The sequence below is a fragment of the Amphiprion ocellaris genome, chromosome 6, assembly GCF_022539595.1.
Source record: "Amphiprion ocellaris isolate individual 3 ecotype Okinawa chromosome 6, ASM2253959v1, whole genome shotgun sequence".
Taxonomy (NCBI): domain Eukaryota; kingdom Metazoa; phylum Chordata; class Actinopteri; family Pomacentridae; genus Amphiprion; species Amphiprion ocellaris.
Genome location: NC_072771.1, coordinates 28,286,391 through 28,306,654, shown reverse-complemented (window position 1 = coordinate 28,306,654; position 20,264 = coordinate 28,286,391). Strand labels below are relative to the sequence as shown.

Sequence of the window (20,264 nt, the reverse complement as noted above, 5' to 3'; positions counted from 1 at the left end):
CAGTAACTGCTAATGGAAACACTATTGAGTTGGCAAAACTTACTCAAAGTAATTCTAAACATTTGTGGCCTCTATATAAGTGCGTATTTATGAGGTTTTTCAGACGCTGTTTCTGCCATATAGCTTGTTTTTCGCCAAGAGAAAAAAAACACCAAAGATTGTCTATAGCAGCGATGAGCACCCACTCTGCAGGAACCAAAACAATCCTTTATGGAGAGGTGTTTCCCTCTGTTAACTTTTTAACTATAGCCTTTTAAAAGATTTTTTATAATGAAATTAACTTATTTATTTATACATTATTGCATTAATCTACGATGTAGAAAATATTACAAATAAATAAAAACTGCACTGTGTGAGCACTGTGCATGCACAGCTTTTACTGCTGATTGGCTGTTACCCGTGCCGTGGTTCTGAGTGTAACCAATCAGATGGTGCTGTGGGTGGGACAATGCTGGAGACAGAGTAGTCTGCAGACAGAGAGGTGTGGCTGCATCAGAGCCAAAATAACCTACTTTTAAACTGATCGGCAGTTGGATTTAAAATTTTAAAAAAGTCCAATGCCGATATGCGTCAAAATGCCGAATTTTGATCGACTGATAAGTCGGCCCGGCCGATTATCGGGCGATCCCTAGTCATAATACTAAACCATGGAGCTATGGAAGAAGGTGTACTGATCTGGTGAATCGTGTTTTCTTTCATATCATATGGATGACCAGGTGTATGTACCATTTACCTGGGAGGAAATATGGCAGCAGGATGTACTTTGGGAAGAAGGCAAGCAGAGGCAGTGGTCTGGGCAATGTTCTGCTGGGAAACCTTGGATGCTGGCATTCAAGTGGCTGTGAATTTGAAAAATACTCAAACACTGCTGCACACCCCTTCGTATCAGTGGTATTCCCTGATAGCAGTGGTCTCTTACAGCAGGATAATATGGACTGCCAGACTACAAACATTGTTCAGGAATCATTTCAGGAACACGACCAAGAGTTCAAGTGTTCTCAGCCTGATCAAGAGTTTGGTCGATCGGTGGTATTTTTAGTGGTTTAGGCTTTGTTGCTCTATGTTCCACATTATCATTACACCACACAGCAGTCTACATCATAGGCACACATTGTAATTAGATATGACAGATACATATCAGCATATAGAAGGAAGGAGAGAGAAGATGCGCATGTGTGTATCTTAGTGTGTGCATATGTTTGTTATGTGCACACACGTGTTGTCACATACTCTACATGTCCTTGCAAAACCTTGGGGGAGGAATGATTGCTAATTTTAGCTCTGGGACACAATCTCTCTCTCTCCCGCTCTTCATCCACAGATCTCCATCCATCCTCTGTGCAGAGGGTCATATGGTGACGAGATGAGAACTGACGTTTATCGTCCCTTGTGGAGGTAACTCTGCCACCAACCAAGACAGTCTTTGCTTTCTTTGTATATGTGTGCAGTGCATTGTTTATGTTTGTGTGTACATGGATGTGTCTTGTGTGTACACGCCAGTGTGTGTGTGTGTGTAAATCTGAGTGTATGTGTTTTTATGAGATTGTTTTTAAGCCGTCCAATCATGCAAAGCCCTTTTGATTCCTTTCCATTTGCACAGCAGCACGCTTGACAGGATGGATAGGACTCTGCCTGCAGACCATGCACATCCATAAACAAGCCATCACACACGCTTCATATTAGCAAGGCGCAATATTATAGGTAACACACCTCATCAACTAATCTCAATGGATTCTAATTGAATGTAATTAACGTTCATTAAAACCTGCATGTCCTCATGGGATGTGATCAATGGTGACTAGTGGTAGCTTTATACAGGCTTTATTGGTATAGCTGGTGTCATCTGACCTAATTAGTCTGATATATGACCCTTGTCTAGATGCACAAATATGCATTTGCTGCTAAAAATTAAACTGTAACTGCAGATGATGCACATTGATAGCTGACGTTCAAGTTCATGCCTCTAGACTTTTTTTTCCCTCTCCGCTGTCAAATTTTATTAGATTTTCTTGAAATAATGTAAGTGACTGAGAGCTCTGGGTGCACAATTGATTTAAATTATTAATTAAAGGTAAAAATAGAACAAAGGAGTATTTATGTCTCGAAGAACAATTTTAAAAATGTATGCATTTAACCTTGTATGAAAGCACTGTACTCGTACTCTCAAATATCTACTTTCTAAACAGTCCAAGGAAGGAATCTATTTTCTGGCTTTTGGGGCTAAAACGTGGACAAAATCCCAAACAGATGCCTACATAAAAACCCTGAAGGGAACTGAATTACAAAGCTTAAAAAAAAAAAAAGAAAGAAAGAAAAGAAAAAAAGATGCAGGACAGAATGAAAATGCTGAAAATTGCTAAAAAGGCAGATTGGTGGGCCAAAAGAAAATTAAGATTCACAGCGGGCAGTCAAGGGCATGCAAAGAAAATTATCCAGAGTGCTCCACTCAAAGGATCAAACTCAAACAAATATAGATGCACTAGTGCACAGGCATACAAAACATATACACAGACAAAAAGAAACTGAACAGGAAAAGATCATTTTGAGGTTTGCCCTCTAAGCAGGCATTTATCCATCTTCTTTTGTCATGTACTGTTTGCCGCTTTGTATTTCCCGGGAGACATCAATCAGTAAGACTTCAAGTGCTATTAAAGGTGTTAACCTTTTAGCAGTTGAGATGAAATGAACGTGATGCAGTATAAGTGGAAGAAACACACTGAACCATACGTGCATTAAATCACTCTTTGACAAGCATGGCTTCTCCAACATCTTCCCTCAGGCCCATTACTATCAACCTTCCATATACTTCTTCAAACAAATCATAATCACGCCGAATTAAACACATTCTGGCCTGTCTGTTAATATAACAGTTTGGTTTTGTATAATTAATGATGATTTAATATTTAATTTGACCCTCAAAACAGACCCTAATAACTATCTTACTACCAGTTTAAGAAAATGTCATTCACACTCTTCTGCTTCCAAAGTTTCAAAGTTGGCTGGTTTCAAATTTAGTCATTTAGTCCTAATCAACATTTGAACAGAAGTAGCATCATTATTCATCATTCTTATCAATGCAAATTCCTTTTAAAGCTGAACATCCAACTGCAAAATCATTCAGTCCTTAGGATGGTTGAGTGAGTCCCAATTCCAAGTCCAACTACCTGAAATTGTGGATAAGGTGTAACCCCTGGAACGCCCTGCAGCTCTCATCTGGAGTGAATTGTGAGTTGTTTACTCTGTAAACTTGAAGTTTTGGTCTGCAGGCATGCCCATCAACATCAACCTATCCTCTCTATCTCCTTCTCTCCATTCCCAGAGAGCACCAAATCCTCCTCTTTAGTGTTCTATTTGAAGACTAGATTCAAAAGCAAAAACACATCCCTCATCCTCAGTTCTACTTGGCATTTTCTCCCTGATCCCTATACTTTGTCCCCTGCTCTTCCTCCCTTCAACCCTTCCCTTCTCCCTACTCCTCCCCTGGAGACATCAAATCCGTTCTTTTCTCTTCTCATCTGGAGATGAGGGGGGAAAACTGCTTTCATTTACTCTCTGACTATTTCTGCTCCTCCTACTCCCCCTCTAAACCACTCAGCTCCCCTCTGTTCACCCCTTCTCTATGAGAACTACAAATCTGCCTGCCTTTGCTCTTGTTTAAAAGTGCATAATTTCGAAAAACAAAACAAATCCAAACAAAAGCTTATCTCATTTCATTTGCCCTCAACAACCTTCAGCAAATTCCCACAACAGCACCTAAATTTCTCCTCTGGCTTTGACTCTTTTGTCACCCTCTATTTTTAGAACAAACTATAAAAGGACATAAAGAAGAAAGAAGCCAGAATAATGGAAGTGAGTGGCACAAAATATGCACACTAGTAGGCGACAGAAAAATGCCAACATACACTGCACTTAACTTGAGGTGCTCTTTTCCTAATATCTGTTCCAAAGGGTCCTCAGAGCTGAGTGTGTCCCACAAGCCACCATGTTCTACTGCACCACAGCAGCTGTTGGGAATCATGAACCTACAACGCTGGCACTCGGACAAAATCAGTCAACGGGCACGAGGAAGATGAAGCTGATGAGATGCTGGATTCAGAATGAATCGGAGGCCTATTATTCATGCCAAATACTAGACAGATGGTTGATGTAAAAATCTGTTCTTCATTGGACTGATGAGACTAAAATCCTAAAACTAAAATCGGATACTGTCAAAATAAATATTGACAATTACTGGAGATTTTAGGAAATATGGTGCATTGTTTTGGCAGTCAGTGGATATACGTCACACAAGGAGGCACTTGACTTCTTGCCAATTCAGCAAGTGAGATTACTGAGAAGGACAGTATCTGAAGAGCAAAAGGAAAGTATCAGGTGACAGTGTGGGTTGTAAATGTGGTCAAAGTTAACTCTGGCCATTTCCAGGACTGATCCTTTATCTGTTTTTGGTTCAAATAAAGAAATTTGGAAGAACAAACAAGAAATATATAGTATGGTGATAGAGAACACGTGAAATGTTTAAAACAAATTAACAGAAGACGGTACAATAAAACAAAACTGTAATCAAAAGCATTCTGATTCAGATCCTTAACTATGCAGAGAAATGTGGATCAGACTCTATCTAGATTGACGGTATTTACTTAGAAACAACAAAAGCAGCCAATGATGGCATACTGGCAATTGTTTGACTCATTTCCTCTCTGCAAGTACTTCTGTAACTATAGAAGAATGTTCCTTAATCTAGCAACGATTGCTGCCTAAAGTCATAGTCAATTTGTATCTTCACTTTATTCCCAAGAACAATGAATGGCATTACCCTGCATACATTTTTGTACATTGTTTTTTAATTGGGTTTCATTAACCAAAAGGTCTGTAGAATGTCCTTAAACTGTAAGATCATATAATCCAACAATCACATTCAAGGCATTAAAACACCTATAATTTCAGATGGAAGGATTTCATAGGATATTAAGCAAATATATGTTAACATCCAAAATAACAGAAAAGTCGACTCGCATCTTATCTCATTATGATGCATTTGTTCCCTTGAGAGGCAAAATGGCAGAAAAAAAAGCAAATGGAGAGAAGGAGAAAAATGAAAAAGGGGGTGTGCACGACGACAGGGAAGATCAAGAATGATAGCATGACAGAAACTGAAAGCCCATGAAGAGATTCCGAATGAGTAAGGTTAATAGCAGCGTTATCCTCCAAACTTGAGGAAGAGAACGAGGAAGCGAAGGCATGAGCGTCCCTTATCATTTCTTGTCCTCATACTCTTCATCCTCTCATGCTGAGAGGACCGAAGTAGATGGGTAAAGGAAGGATGATCAATTACGAACTGTGAACTCCCCCTCAGTGGGGCTGTCTGACTGTTGGCTGTAGATAAAGCAGAGTTATGACAACCATACAGTACCCCCTCATCCATAATAATCCACAGGGAGGGAGAGCACTTTCACGCATAGGAATATTCATTCACCAAAGAACTAGTACTAGAGGACATTACATATGACAAATATTGTCGCCGCTCATCTATTTTAAACACTCGGCTAGAGGACTTCACATAGCCCGAGGAATATTATGTCTACATCAGAATAATCTGTGACTAAAGTTCAGTCTTGATCTTCAAAAGTTATTTATGAAGACTTTGGTTAAATTATTTCAAGGCATTTATGATTTTCAGGACAGTTGAAAACAAGCTAGAGAGACATGGACAGGAATAAAAGGAGACCCATCAAGCTTCTTCATGCATGCTCTTACTGGCTTTGAATAACCATAAATTTGTAATCTAACTTGATTCCTGCACTTGTTTCTCTCGTAAAAATTATCTTCCAAGTAAAGTGCCACATCAGGTTCCTCAATACGCCACGATTACCTGACTATTACTTACACTATTCTGTGCTCCTGTCAAGTGTCATCAAAAACTTTGAAAGTATTCATTTCTCAACAACAAACCAGAGAGAATACGAAAAAGAGCAACTGATGATTAAGTAATCAGTAATGAAGTCTTCATTAGTGTATTTCATTTCCATTTGACATATATTTATGAGATAATCACTACCTAGCTATTAATTGATACAGTATCTTCCACTCTGTTCTCTTAATTCATCATTGTCCACAACATATTCCCAGATTCTAAGTCATTCAAAACTACTCATTATCGATTCATTAATTATCTGGTGATTTCTGATTTCTTACTCACTTGTTTCAGTAGCTACTCACAATTCTGTGAACCACATTGCAAATTGTATCTGAACACCAACTGGAATGTCTACATTTTCAGAAAGTTTCATGTATACAGACAGCACAAGAGGAGAGAGCTACATGGATCTATTCTGCCTATAACCCAATCTGTTGTCATTGTAGCTTACTCGCTTTGTCTGACAATTTACACTGCAGCATGAGATTTCTTTGAAAAACAAGAGAAAGTGATGCAGAGTCTGGCAGCATAATGGCTAAAAAGATGAGATCTTCAATATTACGCTGTAGTACAAAGGGGCTAAGTATGTTCCAGAAAGGTGAGGCATGTGTAAAGAGCTACACTAGTTGATTTTACTTAACTGTACAAACACTGGCTAGTGCAATGGCACGTGTTTACAATGTGTGGGGTTGAATCTACTCGTTGGTTTCTTTTTGCATGTTCACTTAGTTTTCCAAGACATGCATGGCAGGTTAAACGATGAATGGAAATTGGCCAAAAGCGTGAGTGTGTACATGCATCGCTGCCTGTCTCTTTGCATTAGCTCTGCGGTAGACTTATGCATCGTACACCTCCTCTCCCACAATGTCATCTGGGACAGGCTCCAGCCCTCCAGGTAATAGATAGGTAATAGATGTATGCATAGTCACTACAAGCACACCTAACAAAATCCATATAAACTTATATTACTGCATTAACAGAGAAACTCTTGTTCTCTGAGTAAGAATGATCAGTCAGATGGTTGGAAAAGAGTCTCTTTTTATCATGCATGTCCTGCAAGTGATGGTAGAAAAGTTTAATATGAAAAAAGAAAACAAACTAATCTACACTTTTTGCTGAGATTACATTGTGAAATAGCCTTTTATACATATTTCGGGATCTCATATTTCCGTCATATTCTTCTATTGTTCAAACATTAACAACCGAGGGCACATCAGGCAGCCAGACTACATTTCACCACTGATTCCTCAAAGGCAGCAGGTACAAAGTGTTACAGGCTACATGCTGCTAGACAGACACACAGGTTGTACTAGGACATGTTGCGCCTTGCAGGAAGCTAAGCTAAGGTCACCACCAGGAAGTCTGAAGATGCCTGATGGGATGTAAAGTACAGTTTATTAGAGAGCTGGACGTAAATTTAGCCTAGCAGTCAAATAATGATAGACTGCTTCATGGGTTGCTTGACATTGCCGTCTGAAAACAGTGTACAAAGACATTCTGTCAGGAAAGTGCACTTTCTGGATTAAGTGAGTGGTAAAGTCTCTTGTGTTACATATGAAATACACATTATACTATGCTGTCTGTTTCAATTAGTAGACGGGAGACAGCCAAGTGGCATAAAACTCCCAGTATGACGTAAATAGCTAATAGAGCGCATGTTTTCAACAGATTTATCCGCATTTTCACCTCTGATAAGTCTACTGTCTTCATTAAAGTGTACAGACGAGTCTCATTCATTTCCCTCACTCCCTAGAAGTATTAGCATTTGAGAAAATGCAAGAACAATTCTGAGGGGTTATTTGGGGTACTTGGGGGGGACTGTGACACTGTTCCTGCTGCCTCTCATCCATCGCAAATACAAAAAATCTAAACCTTCCAGTAGCAAGGCTGACACTCTAAAAGTGAACATCAGAGAAAAAATGACTGGCGATCTCTACAGCATCAATGGATGCGATGCATACTAACTGTTGTTTCAAACAGAAATACTTTCTTAGCATAACTGAGCAAGTAATCAGACTGGCGATTCTTGTAGCATTTAGCAGCCTTATTATAGTTAAAGGCCATGATTTGAAAATAGAGCACAGAAAGAGAAATTACAGTACACTGAAGCGTCTGAGTATCATACCAAGTTTTGTACCAAACTAGGCTTTCTGTTGTTCTGACAGTAATATCCGCTTGTGTATATGGTTGTGTGTGTGTGTGTGCGTGTGTGTGTGTGTGTGTGTGTGTGTGTGTGTGTGTGTGTGTGTGTGTGTGTGGGGCAGCACAGACCCCCTGTGGTGCCCTGCCAGTTCACTGTAAAACCCAAGGCTACCAAGACACACTGTATTAGCGAGCAGTGCACAGCCAACATTTGAACACACATACACACTCACACACACACATACTCAAACTCACAAATGTAGCTGATCCAGCTGGTTTTGTAAAAAGGCACTTCTCATAAAGCAAGATCAAAGAATGGTTCCTATTCAAGATTAATATGAAAATACAGCCAACATTAAAGTTTAATCATGTTTCTCTTATGACCAGTAGTCACTCTGATCAGTGATTGTGAACATGGTTGAGATAAATTCACAGGAAGGCTGTAGACTCTGAGGAGGAGGGGCGTGACTCTGTGGACTGTCAGAGCTTATATGCACTTGTTAATCCAAGAAAGTCCTGAATATTCAAGTGCATAGTAACACAGAATCTGAACTGGGTGCAATATGCGCACATAAACGAATGCTTCCAAGGCCACTGTTGTCATCTCTGTTAAAAAAAAAAAAAAAAAAAAGTACTGTTTATATATAACAGCTCTGTCTTTAATAAGCGGTGAGCAAAGAAATATATAACCTTTTACTGCATTCTTTTTGTCTGCGGTGCACTGCAGCCTGTGCTCATTAAAGTAATGAAACTGTCCTTGGTCACATTGGCTGTGATTTTAGATAAACTTATGTGACACAAAAGGAGTCAACAACTTTTTCAGCTTCTCCTCTCACCTGCAAACTTTTAAGACACCGAAAAGGTTAGTGGGGGTTCTGGATCTAAAGTCATAAATATTCCCAGGATAATTGAAACAATAAGGTGAACAGAAGGCACACCCAGTACAGGATCCATAAATCATTTCCATGACACTCACCTCATTAATCAGGATCCAGTGACAATCGAAGGCCACCAGGTTGGTCTCCACCACCTGCAAAATAACAAAACACACCAGCACAATTACCAACAAGACAAGTAAAACAGGCGTCGGTAGAAATATTTAGGATTTGGATGGATGACTGGTCAAATGAACTGAGAATTAAGACACAAGCAGCCTGTTTTTTAGTTTTCAAAAGAAAATAAATTGCTACCTTTTATAGATATTTTTTGGCTTGGATAATGTGATTCATGGCATCTTAAGTGTGAATTGGAAGGAAAAGAGCATTATGGAAATGTAAAAAGCTGAAACCCAGTGTGATGCTTGGCACACTGGAGGTGGAGAAAACTTGTATCAAAGGTGCTCAAGGTATCAGTCAAAAAAATCTTTTCAAACGCATGCAAATATAGTAAAGCTGGCTTGTGTGTGACAGTATCCTCGTAAACATCCACGCAAACACACACTTTCATACATCTCAATATTTAAGATTCCCTCAGTTTACACAGATTAAACTTCTAAGTGGACTTGACTTTCTTCCTCTCTGTCCCTGCTGCTGCCTCTGAATCTGACGCACAAACACAGACACAAATAAACATTTTTGAGCACAGGGAAAAAAGAAAACTGTTCCCATGAATTGTTAATGGCGCAACTTAAATATTTATATGTGTCAACTCTTAACCAGCAACTACACAATTGTTAAACACTGCAGCAAGGACACTTTGAAATGCCACTGTCTAGATAACAGAGAGAAAGTGCAACTGCACACAAGGCAGAAACATTTGGAACTCCACATATGCCTTCAGTACATTTGCACATGCATTTCTGTTATCATGCCATCCACTTTCCTTCACATAGCAGCTGCAGCTTTCTATAAATTCCTCCGTGCTCTTTCGTTTGAGCGGCTCATTTACCCTGTTATCTGTGAACTCTGTCGGTGTCAAACACCCCGTCTCAATCATTTTGTCTGACAATCAAGAGGATGACATCTCTCTGCAGTGCTACTTACTCTGTCTGCTCTTCACCCCGCCCTTCTCCTTAAGTCTCCTCTACTTCCTTACCCAACACTAATACACAAGTGGTGCACACAGTATGAGAACAGCTCCTTCCCATCTCTGGAACACCACTCTTTAACACAGTGAGTGTAAGTGATAAGGGTTTTATGTATCAGTGCCATTGCTTTAGTTTTGCTTACTTTAGCCATTTGACAGTAAAAACGGACAGAAGCTACATTTTATGATGTAAATAAACATCACTTAAGGGTTGGTAAAGAGCACATTTCTAAGGAATGAAAGGCAGAGTGGCATTACCTACAAAAATAGAAGTAGTAAATATGTGTTTGAAAGTAGTTCTTGGGCTGTTTTTCTTCCCTCAAATCAAACAGTGTTCACTTATTATCCCCTCTCTGTTGCTGTCTGTCATCTGTACCTCGTCTTTCTTTTCAAGGCACATCACTCAATCTGTATCATGTGCTTTTAAACGCGGATGAGGGTTCAGTCTTGTTACCTTGCTTCTGACTTTCTTCTGTCATAAAACACTTGACTCTGCCTCTTAGCTCTTTCGTCTTTCATTTTCTCCCTTCCAATCCCACTCTCTAATTTTTTGTTCTTTTAGCGTCACTCCCGCCTCACCTCTCATCCCATCATCTCGGTCTTATTTGCTCACTTCTCACTCTGCGACTGCTCCTGCTCCTTTTTCTTCACTCGTTCTCCACCCCACTCCCCCTTCAATCCCAGTGAAAAAATACAGCATAACTCGTATATTATTAGCTATAATTGCCTAGGTGAATATAGCGCAGTGTGTCATAAAACACTTTTTAGCCGTAAACAAAAGGCAACAGCTGGAGAGGGTGACAGAGCGTGGCTAATAGTGGTTTAATCTCCCACAGAGTCTCCATAAAACTTCATCATTATAACACAGACGGCTGCCGTAAAACACTCTGTCTGCGGAAAACATGGTTGCAACACAGACGACCAGTAAGGCAGGATAGAGAATGATGGAGATGCACAGTGCAATATTTTCCCTAATTTTCTCTTTTTTTTTTGAGCATCTCTGTTTTCTTTACTTCTACTTACTCCATCTTTGTATGGGAGCTGAAAAATAAATAATGTGAATCACCAGAAAACGGGGGGTTATTCATCTTTTTTATCCTCTCATGCTGTTTGTTGTTTCTATCTACTGGAGCATTGCAAAAACAGAAACAGCGAGCAGTGAAGGAAGGAGGAAGGGGAGAGAGAAGACCAAGGTTTAGTGAGCTCTTCTTATGTTCTCTGTTTCTCTGCCTGTTTGTCTTGCTGTCTGACTGTCCTTTTCCATTCTCCTTTCCCTCGGTGCTCATTAAGATTTTAGACCATTCACATGGGATTATGGGTAAAATTCAGACTTTTCAAACATGAAAACCAGACTTTTTATACATGGAAAAACCAAAAATGTGCCTCTTTATTTGTGTGTAAAATAATGTAAATATGTATGTGCTGATGTTGTTTGTTTGTATGCGAGTACTGGTGAGTGTTTCCACTTCTCCCATTATGACCTCCCTCTGGCATTGGTCTGGACAGATGTTTTAAGCTAATTAGCGAAAGGGCAGATTTGTAGCAGTAGGCATGACTCCTCAGGGGTTGGACCTCTCTCTATGATACACGCAAACACAAACACAAGCACAAAACCTGCATAGCTACAATAATTACCTTCGCTTAAATGCAAAATTGCCTTGTCTGAGTGTGTATGTGCCTGTGGATTTGTCCACATGCACAAACTGTCCAACTACCACAGACTTGTTAACAACTCAGTGCCATTACAGGATGTAATGCTACTAGAGAGATCCTTCTGACCTCTTCTGACCGGCTCCACAAAAGCTTCATTTCTGCCCAGCTCTTTGGCTCTGAAGTCAGAAGATCATGCAAAGAAAAAAAAAACAAAAAAAACCCAGCTCTGTCATCTGGGATCAATCCAACCACCTAGTGTCATAATAAGCAAGCCTTTCTCCAAGTCTGAAAGCAGACAGAGAGAACTAAGACTGATCTGTAACATCATGCCACAGTGCACATAAGCCTTGTGTGAGTTTTAATGGGTGGTCACGAGACAACCACACATTATTTTGATCCTACAATGACCACAATGGTTATTTCTGGCAAATGGCGCTGTTAGCCTGACATGCTGCTCTCACCGATGTCGGACATGACAAAAGAAGGCTAGATTGTGCAACATTTTACTTACACATTGCTTATTCACACATACACACACATAAATAAATGCAAGCATCAGTCTTTAGAAAACTGTAAAGACAAGGGCACAAGAATAACTCCAGAATGATTTTTTTTCTACAGTATGACTCAAAAACACTATAACAATCCTTATATCATAAATTTGTGCATATAGTTGTGTTTCTATGTGGGAGAGGTTAAGAAACATTAATGTAAAAGCAGATACTGTCTGAGCACACTGTGGGAGAAGCCTGAAGAGGCAGAGTGGGCGTTGCTATTGAATAAAATGCTCTAAATTAAAAATTAGTTGTGTCATTTAATTTCATGGGCTATTTGTGATCAAATCAAGCAAACAGCCTACAGGCCACCCTCCTAACGAGATATAGGCAAGATACACATTTAAACATGCAAGCACAAACTGTGAAAATGTGTCCAAGGACCAAATTAGAAATAGAAAGAAAGAAAACAACGACAGACAAACAAACAAAAAACATCTAGACGCAACTGCATGCACAGATCCACATCACTGCATTTTCTCCCATATTCCAGTCACTGTAGTATTATTTGTCCACAGAACAGTACTTTTGCTTGCTGTGCTTTGCTATGGCTATGCATTTATTGATGCACTCACTAAAAACACCATGGGATCAGGCTGGTCCATCCAAGACTGCTTTTTGATCACTGTAATTAATTTGTGTTTCTGTGTCTGCATATGTGTGTGCAGGGATAAAGTGTCTGCATCTGAGTCTTGAGTTGTGGGTGTATGATTACGGTTATCATCTCAAAACCATCACTCCACCTGCATACTGTAAGAGGGAAGACAAATACACAGAGACAAATTAGAACATCTGAGAAATGGGAAGAAAGTGGGCACAGATGAGAGAGAAAAGGAGAAGCAGATGGAGAACAAATGCTGATTTAAAAAAAAAAAACAGAAACAAATGCTAAGCGTTTTGTGTGCTACAAAACTGCAACTGTAACCAATGCTGTGATGGCTTTCTTTTTTGGATTTCCAATTGATGGTCTTTTCAGATTTGCTTATTCTCTTTTTTGCCATTTTGCTGCAGAGGCTTATTTAATCAAATATAATAATATTTGTTACCTTTTTTTTTTGTTTGTTTTCTTTTTGTACTCAATATTGTGATGGAAATAAAAGTGAGGATTCAAAAGGCACAAATTGCATAATTAATAAAATATACATGACATAATAACCACACTTTGTTGCATCCTCATGAAAGTTTTTCTGACCAATTTATTATTAGAGATGGTACTCTACAAACCCAGTCCCCACTTTCCTTTTCTGCCCTCTGGCATGGTTGTGCTCCTGTCAGTCCTTCTTTGCCTCTTTAAAGGCAGTTAATAGTTTCAAACATCTAGGCGTTACATGTCCCCACTCCATTTTGTCAGTCTATGAGCTATTTAACCTCTCTTGCCTTCTTCTTTCATTTGCTTGCTCTCTCTTAACTAATCAGAGACTAATCTTTTCCCTAATGCCCAATGTTGCACGTCTCTGTTGCAAAACATATCAAAACCACTTCAATTCCAAATATGAAAAAGGAGTTTAGCCTATCGTCCTTTCACATAATTTTTATTCATCCTGACTCTCCCTTTGATTCTTTCCCTCTCTCACCTTCCCTGTTTGAACTGAGCATTTATTGAACACAAACTGAAACATTTTCTTTCAGACGCATCATAAGTGCTGCATGCCATTGCCAAAATGCACTACCCCCACAGTGTGGCTTATGCATGTTTGATTGTGTTTCTGGATGTCAAGTATGTGTATGCATACTTGTGTGTTCAAAAGAGATGATTGCAAGCAGAGGGTGGTATATTATGACATTGCTTTACTCTATGGATTTACACGCTTGGTGGAGTAGCACTGAGCTCAGACTAAAGACATGCAAACAGGCACAGACAAACAAACGCACCTGTGAATAGATACTCCACTACCGTGTGTTCTGTTACCACCACAACTGCTAAGACTGCTAATCTTTAGGCTCTTTGCCCTTCCAGTGCAATGTTGCATGAAAAAACAAATATAAATGTGTATCCTGCACCACATACACTAACATGCATCACCAGGACAACAGAATAGATGGTATCCAACATATATGCACCTCCATATCTGGGATGTAACATGCACGATTGAAGCATTTTTTGGGGGGGGGAACGTGTAGCACAATTCATGTGGTTTGTGTGCATAAAGTACAGACATACAAGGTACATCAGTAACATTTCCACCATCCATGGAGTGAATGCTGTTCCTAGACTGTTGGCTAACACACCAAATACACACAGCCAAGAATCAACAGTAAATACTGTTCTGTTGCCAAGACATCTGTGTCTTGTCCACCGGCTATGTGCATTTTTTGTCAGAGTACCAGTGCTTTTGAAAATGAAAGTGGAACGTTTGTCTTAAAAATATTAAAACTCTAGGAAAGCTTAAGTACATGGTAAATCTAATATGAAATAGTGGGGCCATAAAACATATGCACTTACGATGATGTAGTGTAATGGCACACATTTTGATGAAGGTGCTTAACAATCAAGTTGGATAAATTGTATGTGATTAATAAATCCATTAAAAGAACAGCAAAATGTCTTCACAAAGGTTTCATAAACATGTTTTGTAGCACCTTATGGCTATAAAATTAAAATTTCAGACTGTCACATTGTACAATAAAAAAATAAAATAGTGATCCTTCTGGCAAGATTGTTCAGTTATCCACAAGCGTTAGTGAACTAGTAAAAAAAAACTTGTAATGAAATGAATAACTACATATTTGAACATGCATCCTGATTTTTTTAAGGGAAATATTGAATGATTTTGTTTGAGTTTATCGGTATGCAGAGAGGTCGGACCAAACCTTAACTGTATGTATACTGTAACAGCACAGTATGCAACCGGACACTTTTGTAATCAAGTCTTGGTTTTGGATGCACTGGACCGTACCGTGACATGAGTCACGTGGGTATAAAAGGTCTGCATGGTTCTTCCCAACAACTAATGACTTTAAATCACTACCATTACTGTCTGTTTAATTAGTCTGATTCAACCGTCGTCACACATCACTGATCTACACAGTCTACACAAGTTGTGCTTGTTTTGCTCAACACAGAGGAAGGAAGGTGAAACACAGATATTGAGGTATGCAGATTGTGTACATACATATGTGTGTGTCCAGTCAAGTGTGTGACTTTTTTTTAGCAATTGCGCACAACAATCATCTCTTTGCAAATCCATTTGATGAGACATTTTACTCCCCTTTCTCTCATGTGCACACCGACACTGAGCTGTCACACTCAACATAAGCCACAAAAACCTCATCTTGACAAGGTCTTGCCCTGCGCACCAACCCACCATACAAACCATTGCCATTATTGATCAATCACTTGCTTTCTGATGAAAACAAGGGGAAAAGGGAGCAGCGGAGTCATTCACTTTTTTGGTCCTTTCAGCAGACGTTTCTTGGCAGCAAATTCTCCCTCTTCATCTCTTGTGCTCCCTTTCTCCTTCTTTCTCTTTCTGTCTGACATATAATATAAAGCTTGGACAGCAAAGGTCTATGATAGTATGTGCTGTGATGGCAAAGGGTAACAGGGCCAACATGCCAGACATCTATCATCCTCAGACTGTGTATGTGTTTGTGTGTGTCTTATGTCTTGTGTGTACGCAAAAGAACACCAGACTCTGCGGGTATGTGTGTGCATGTCGGCCTTTTCAGTTTATCGATCAGACCACAGATCTGAGCACTGCCAAATCCACAGAGGGGATGTATAACACGCGCCCAGCACAAGCATGTGCGCACAATTGCATACATAGACCACAACCACTTACATCGAATGTGACGATATGCAACCTGACATTTAGATATGAATGGATCAATGGCTGGAACAAATAGAAGAAGCTGTCTTGATAGGTCCAATGTACACAAGTGTAATTGCACTTGTGTATTTGTGTGACCAAGTGTGTGTGTGTGCCTGCTTTATGCTATGTTTTTTTTCTTTTTAATTGATTTTTGAGCTGCTTTTTCCAGAAGTAAAAGGGACTAGAGGGGTTGTTTTCATTCACACATTACTATCCATGTACATAACCCATATTAAATATCCATCTATATGTCAAGTTCCAGTAGGAAACTAGCTAATAAAACAACATAGATTCAGTTAACAAACTTTATTTTAGCATGTTTCCTACCATTTATATGGAAATTGTGAGTAATATGCTTAAAATTATGTGCAATAAAGGGATTTTTCTGTGTATTAAATAAAGGTATGCTACATTTCCAAGGCAAAGTGCATTTTAATGCTCAATTGTCTAATTATAAAAGAATCTAACAGCATTACTAGTAAGTGCCTCTTCTGTCAATGTTCAGCCAATTCTTGAATACATTTTAACAATGGGCTGCTGGTCTGAAGGCCCTCAATAAGTTCCTGTTGTTGTTTGAAAACACTTCCACTTGGTATTGCATGGGATGAATTTATAAACTACATATATATGTGCTGCATTACAAACAATACACAACTCTTCCCTTTGAAGCCTATTAGATAACTTAACTAAGCAAATAGGTAAGAGCCTTCCATTGGATAATTACTGCAGTGATGAATATGTTTCAGCTGGCAAAAACCTATTTAACCCTAGCTGATGCAGTGAGGAGCTTCTCATTTCTCAACCGTGTCAGAAGACAGATCCTGTGGTCATGGAAAGGATGTTGATCTGTTTCACAAGGGTCAAATTGATTGGCCTGCATCAAGCAAAGAAAACAACTAAGGAGATTGCTGAAACTACTAAAATCAGGTCATTAAAGCCTGAAGGATAGTGGTGAACCATCATCTTCAAGGAACAAATGTGGTCGAACAAACTCTTAGATGGTTGTAGGAAATCAACAGTAGAACTGACAGCTATGTTTAATAGTGAAAGTAAGAGCATTTCCACACACACAATACACGGGCAATTCAAGGGATTGGGGCAAAACAGCTGTGTAGTTCTAAGAAAACCACTGATCAGCGAGGCTAATCAGAAACAAAAGGCTTCAGTTTGCAAAGTAGCATAGAGATTGGACTCTGGAGTAATGGAAGAAGGTCATAGGATCTGATGGGTCCAGATTTACCGTGTTCCAAAGTAATGGGCACATCAAGGTAAGAAGAGAGGTGGATGAAGTGATGCACTCATCATGGCCAATGCCTACAAGCCTGTGGGGGTTAGGGTTATGATCCGGGGTTGGTCACCTTCAGCAAGGTTATGTTCCCAAAGAATGAGGTCAGCTGACAACCTGAATATACTGAACGACCAGGTCTTTCCATCAATGCAGTTCATCTTCCCTGATGGCATGATGGACATGTTCCAAGATGACGATGCCAGGATTCATGGGGCTCACATTGTGAAAGAGTGGTTCACTGAGCATGAGACATCATTTTCACACATGGATTGGCCACCACGGAGTCCAGACCTCAGCCCGATCGAAAATCTTTGGGATGTGCTGGAGAAGACTTTGTCCGATTCCCCCGTCATCAATATAAGATCTTGGTAAAAAATAAATGCAGCTCTGGACAGAAATAAATGCTGTCACACTGCAGAAACTTATCAAAATGTGTGTCATTCTCAGAGCTAAAGGCAGTCCAACGAAATATTAGAGTGTGCTACTTTTTTTTTTGGTTGGGCAGTGTATATGTATGTTTTTTTTTTTTTTTTTTTACCTTGATTACTGCAACTCAAAAATACCCTGCATTAGCTCAGTGGCCCAACAGACAGGAAGTCAAGTCAGTGTCGAGAAAAACAGGGCAGAAGACCACAGAACACAGGTGAATTAAAAGATTAACCCCTGTCCTAAAATGTCAGTGCCCATACCAGTTGAAATTGCCAGCGGCAAGGCCAGATGAGAGGACTGAAAGGTCGGCTGTGTACGTGATTGTGTGTGAGAGAGTGTGAGGGCGAGACAGATGAAGATGGATGGACAGGGAGAGAGAAACCTTGTATGGGTTTTTGTATGCATGCTTGTGTGTCTGTGATAGACGGGGGGAATGACAGTGTGTCTGTGTGTGTGTGTGCGTGCGTGCGTGCGTGCATGCATGCGTGCGTGCATGTGTGTGTGTGTGTTTGTGCTGACCAAGCTGCTGAAATGGTTACTGTGAACCAGTACTACTTCTTCAGATTGACTAATCTTTGAGTCAATATAAAATCATTCCTCCTCCTCTTTTCATGTGTCTGTCAGCAGTCCAACCATCCATCACCTCTTCTACCAGTCTTGCCAACTGAACTATATGAAATATACATTGTAGGTGATCTGTTCATACAGGTTTCTCCTCACAAGTGTCAATCATATGTGCACATACTGTACATGAATACAGATAACTAAACAATACACACAAAGAATGGAGAACACCAAATTTCTGAAACGATGTTCTGCCATTCTCGAGAGACTTCTTCTCTGAGTTACTCTTTATTGGAGGGGTTGTGTTGCACTATCTTTCTCTGTAAAATATAATAGCTTACTGGATTCAACACAATTGACTTGGAGACTTGGTGTCATCACGTCAGCTAGTATTTTGCTATATCCACAGGCATTCATGGTATTCATGGTATCTACAAATGCCATCTTGACTACACTTTTGCACTCATCCAGGCCCATATCATAATATCCCCACCTCTGTGCTTCACTGACAGGACTATGAATTCACTGTGGTAGTCATGACCATGAATTCACTGTTGAAGTCATGACCAGGTTCATGTAAGACATGCTGAATCCCATCTGAGGTGACCAATTTCATCTTGATCATTGTCTGATGAGACTTCTTATCAAGGTGTGTAGCAAAATTCAATCTTTCTGTTTTGTACCAAACAGCAAGCGGGGATGGTTTTCTTTAACACTGTTCATCGTGGTTGATCCATAATGATTTTATGCAATGCCCTTCAAACTATCTGTGTTGTCACAGAAAGTCCAATTTCCAACACTTGTGCCAAGTCTGAAGCACTTGAGTCTGTTTTTCAGAGTTAGTTTATCAAAGTAGAGTACTGTCTGTAGAATCAGTTTAGAAAGACAGCCACTACAGCTATGATTAGTGGCATTGCTAGTTATTCTTCACCTCTTGATTACTGATGCAAGTGCGTTTCAGTTTGCTTTCAACTGGTCATCACCAATCTTCCTGTATCCCTTTTCCTTGTTGTGAAATCTCACAAGAAAAATTTTCAGTTTGTTTGCAATTCTTTTTGCATACAGAGCCATGAAATAATGCAATTATTGACAGGTGTTTCAATTTTGAAACATTTGACATTTAAACGATGTAACACAGGGCTGCACTCACTGCGGTTTGGCACTATATAATAGCAAAACAATAAATAGCTTCACTTTCAGCATTTACTATAGTGCTCCTAAAAAACAAATCCAATTTTCATGGTGGTAGGAAGTCTATGAATGCCAACCTCACCAGGGCAAAGGGTAACTTGTGTTAAATTACTGTAGCTGCTATTCAACAGTGCAGTTCATGATTCCTAATCCAAACGCAGATGCATAAGTTACAGAAATTATGCCTTGGGGTCTGCTGAAAATTCAACCACAGAACACCCAGGTTGGTCTTAGAGTATTAACATACATATGGGTTCAAGGGAAGTTATTTTCTTACACCAACTGAATTAGCAAGCAGTGCTGGTGTAACAACCTTACAATATAAGATTAAGCAGTTACCAATGGGAGGCGAGAGCGAGGTCATTTTAGTGTCACACAATGAAAAGTTGGTGTTTGAGTGAGTGAGAAATGAAGGGAATAACCAGCTGTATATGGTAGAGAGTAACAGCTGTTATAGTCCTCAATTGCACATCTGATCTGGCCTCCAGGGGTTGAAACATATGCTAAAGTTGTCAGCTGGAGGAGCTGACCCCACAGTACACTCATGTTTTACAGGTAACTCTGGGAGCTGACTGTAGCATGAAATAATGTAGGTAATTACAAATTTTAATGAATTTTTTTTCTTAGTTTAAAAAAAAGTGGTTACATGATAATATTTTGAATCCATGGGTGAAATGGCTGTAGAAATACTC

At 39.6% G+C, this 20,264-nt stretch overlaps 1 protein-coding gene across 5 annotated transcripts in view; it reads right to left on the bottom strand.

Annotated features, from left to right (window-relative positions):
* The window catches only part of grid2 (glutamate receptor, ionotropic, delta 2), a 529,256-nt gene that overhangs the window by 165,847 nt on the left and 343,145 nt on the right, over positions 1–20,264 (bottom strand). For all 5 annotated transcript variants that reach the window (XR_004847816.2, XM_035950732.2, XM_035950733.2 and 2 more), the window contains exon 5: positions 9,033–9,086. Coding sequence is in view for 4 of the 5 variants with exons in the window: in XM_035950732.2 (XP_035806625.2) it covers positions 9,033–9,086 (54 nt within the window). In the remaining variant the exon portion in view is untranslated. The remainder of the gene's footprint in view (positions 1–9,032; positions 9,087–20,264) is intronic.